The sequence below is a fragment of the Hyposmocoma kahamanoa genome, unplaced genomic scaffold, assembly GCF_003589595.1.
Source record: "Hyposmocoma kahamanoa isolate Upper Pololo Valley unplaced genomic scaffold, ASM358959v1 210, whole genome shotgun sequence".
NCBI lineage: Eukaryota > Metazoa > Arthropoda > Insecta > Lepidoptera > Cosmopterigidae > Hyposmocoma > Hyposmocoma kahamanoa.
Window position 1 is genome coordinate 14,052,479 of NW_020653731.1, and position 3,808 is coordinate 14,056,286.

At 34.7% G+C, this 3,808-nt stretch overlaps 1 protein-coding gene across 1 annotated transcript in view; it reads left to right on the forward strand.

The window, feature by feature from the left end:
• Window positions 1-3,559, forward strand: part of LOC113227391 (phenoloxidase-activating enzyme-like) — a 15,376-nt gene extending 11,817 nt beyond the window's left edge. Inside the window, exons 4-6 of the mRNA XM_026460285.1 lie at window positions 2,182-2,384; window positions 2,734-2,918; window positions 3,311-3,559. Coding sequence (XP_026316070.1) covers window positions 2,182-2,384; window positions 2,734-2,918; window positions 3,311-3,559 — 637 coding nt within the window. The remainder of the gene's footprint in view (window positions 1-2,181; window positions 2,385-2,733; window positions 2,919-3,310) is intronic.
• The last annotated feature ends 249 nt before the right edge of the window (window positions 3,560-3,808 follow it).

The following is a 3,808-nucleotide window of genomic DNA, read 5'->3' on the forward strand; positions in this document are numbered from 1 at the left end:
ACGCGCGCGCGCGCTATTTTTAACATTTTGTAATCTTGAGCGATGTAATGAGAAATGTGTTTTGTATCACTACTTGGTTTATGTGGTTTAATACGTGTGACACAGGCTATGCTTAAAAGTAGTATCCAGCCACTATTGTTTAAAAAACCATAGTTTTAAGAAATAAAGATTTTATTATTCAGGTACAAGTTTACGTACAGAGACATACTAAATCGTTCGAATGTTCTACAAACTCAACCGGTAGGTAAAATAATTCCTGGCCCCCCAGCACACGCGTCGTGGTGAAATGCAGCCGCTGACACGTTGAATCTTGTTTCATCAACTGTCGCTTGCCAACGACCGAGACGCCCGACAGGGTTTAGGGCACGTTCCCATTATGCCGTAACGTTTTATTTATCGTTAGACGACTGTCGCGTCTAGCCTGTTCCCATATTACGACTACCTGTCATGATTATGTCGTGGAACTTATTTTATCATTGAACAACTGTCGTGTCTAGCTGTTCACACTAGATCGTGACGACAATTTATCGGTTCACGGTAGCTGCCTTGTCGTTTGCACGACAGAATCGTTTGAAGCTGCGATTATTTGTCGTCACATTTTATCGTAACGTTTTATATATCGTCTGACGTGTTTCTTTCTAGCTCTTTCCATTGTCCCGACAGTCTGTCGTTGCAACGTCAAAAAATCGTTTCATTTAAATATACAAGCCACGACACTTTAAACTGCACTACTATGTGTCGTCACGACATAATGGGAACGCGATCTTACACTTAGAATTACAATCGTCATACGACTCAGAGTTGGAAATGGGTTTTTACCAGATAAATATCCGTCAAAGGATAAATATCCAATAAATATCCCATTTCACTGAGTATTTATCCTAAAACATGGATAATTATTTTTCGTGTTTTTTAAAATTCATTAGAATCCATTTTTTTAAATTAAATAATTAGTATTAGTAACAATACTGTCTCAATAGGTATCTAAGTTTTTCGAGTCGATAACATCTTACTGATGGTAGGAATGTAAACTAATAGCAAACTGAGGGTCGTATTCTAGAACTTTACTCAATGCTCAAGTCAGGAGGATTTGAGTATGGTTTAAAGCACTCGAAATCACACTCAAGTCCCTGCCATTAGGGTCGTATTTCCAGTGATTGTGTTTGCAGTGCAATCCTGACTTGAGCATTAAGTAGAGTTCTGGAATACGACCCTTACTCACCTAAACTTTTATCAACATAAAAGTTGGCTAGTATAGACAATTCGATTGACAGAAAGTTATCAAATGAACTGTAAACCTTCAGCTGACCTATCCTGCGTTAAGAAAGTGCGACCAAACTCTATGGTCTACTGCGTACTAAATAAAATCATGTATGGACTTGAAATAGCCCAAGGATCCCCTTTCACATTTCACACACAAAATATATTAATTAAAACACATGATATAAAAGATAAATGTTTCTAATTGTGTAGGTACACAAAGTGTTTTGATGCGGCGAACACAATTCTCCTTAGCGGCTCTCTCTGTTTCTTTCGCACTCATGTAAATTATTGGGTAGCGAATTTAGGCTTTGGCAAAATAGTGGCCAAGTGATTTTGAATTGAATATACTTTGTATTAGAATTAATTATTGTTTAAGTATTTCCAATGAAGCCTGTACAGTTTTTTAAAAATAAAATATTGGACAACGAAAAGCCCTTATATTCTATATACGAAGCTGAACAACTGTACAATAACGGATCAACTTAGTAACTTGAAAAAAAATCCATACAAAATGTTAGACAGCTGATTAATATTGTGTGGAGACAATTCTTTTTTTAACAAACTACGCATTTAAAAAATAATAAGGTTAAGATATACGGTACTTAAAAGTATTCTTTTTATTACTGCGTATAGAAAAAAAGGTATAACAAGCAATATACTATACGTAAATGCTACTAAATTGTATCAATGCTTACAATTAAGCTTAAAAATGTTCCTTGCTTTACAAAATATAAATAATAAACCACGATTCAAAATATTTATCCACATTTTTTTATAAATATCGAGTAAAAATGGATATTTATCCTGGGTATTTATCCCAATAATATTTATCCATGACCCATCTCTACTCAGAGTCGACTTGATGTAAATGCTACATTATATAAATATGTTATGTTTATTAATGCCTGTAAATTTCAGAGTTAACGTATATCTCGGTGATTATGATATCCGCAACAGTGGTCCCGATTGCATAAAAACAGACTATGGTGAGAAGTGTACTGACGGAGCTCTCAAGACAAGAATTCACAGTTACATTGTACATCCTGGGTATCACAGTAACAAGTCCTCAAATTTTAATGATATCGCACTGATTAGACTGTCAACTATTGCACCTTATACAAGTAATTTTTTAATTTTCTTAAAAAATTCTCAGTAAAAACTGTTTGTTTAATGCTTTTCTCGATAGTCCAATCTTTCTTTTTCAACATCCATATCCTATTTTTCGTCATTCATTTTCAAGACTTTATAAGTAATCCAGTATTTTGTAAATGCTTTCAGTTAGGGATGATAAGATATCGCTTTACTCTCTCGAGTTTTAATTCCACATGTAGACCTAAAGTCAACTTTATTGTTATTATGAGATCATTGACCGAAATTACTCTTCTGAAAATAGACCATCCCGTTTTTGAGCACGGGTGTCCAACAAGAAGTGGTTATTGGGCCATAATTTAGAGTCTTCTTAATTTTCAGATTTCATTCGTCCAATCTGCCTGCCAAGCTTCGATATAATATCGGCTCTTCCATATGAATACTTCTTATACGTAGCAGGATGGGGTGCGATTAAGCAAAATTCTCCGTCTGGGTGGGGTGCGTATCAGAAGTACGAATATGACGGGATTAAGAGACATGTTGCTTTGCCATATAAACCGATTGAGGTTTGTATAATGTTACTCAGGTAAATAGTTAGAACATCCGGAATTGAGACCTATGAACAGAGTCTAACAGTGTCAAACTTGTCTTTAAAATAATTTTCAAAAATCTTCTAAACCTAAAAATTTAAGTATCGCATTGAACAAGACGCATATCGCTGCTTTTCAAGAATAGCGGCTTAAAACAAAATACTTCGCTTTTGCTTATTGCACAACTGTACTAAGAATGTGCAAAATTTTCCGTTTTTGAGATAGGTCACTTCTACATTCTAGAAAACCATCGATATGATAAACAAGATGATTTTGAAAATAGGCTTTCCAAAGTTTCGGCAAAAGTTTAAATTTTAGATTAAAAAAAATCTAATTTTAAACCACATTCTACGATTTTTTGTTTACAGTTCTGCCGCGCAGCTCTTGGTGCATTCGTGAACCAGCAGCATATTTGCGCTGGAGGTCAACAAGGTAAAGACTCCTGCACTGGAGATTCCGGAGGACCACTAATGTTCGAAGACGATGGCACCTATGTAGCAATTGGTATAGTCAGTTTTGGATCTGGAAAAGTACCTTGTGGTACTGAGAACTATGCTGCTATTTATACTAATGTTTTTGCACATATGAATTGGATTTATAAAAATATTCAACAGTAAATTTTTTTTTATTTTTTTTTTTATAATGACAGGCAAATGACTCCACTCCACCTGATGTTAAGTGGAAAGTGGTATCCAAACGCGAAGGAAAATTTTCTTTTATTACTCTTTGTTTTATCGGAGTGTAAGTTACGGTATCTTACATGCCGTAAACTAGGTTTAGAAAGGTATTAAACCCGTATATTCTCTTGTAAATTATGCTCTGTCACTCAAAGTTCTTTTTACAATCTTATTGTAAATTTTATAACC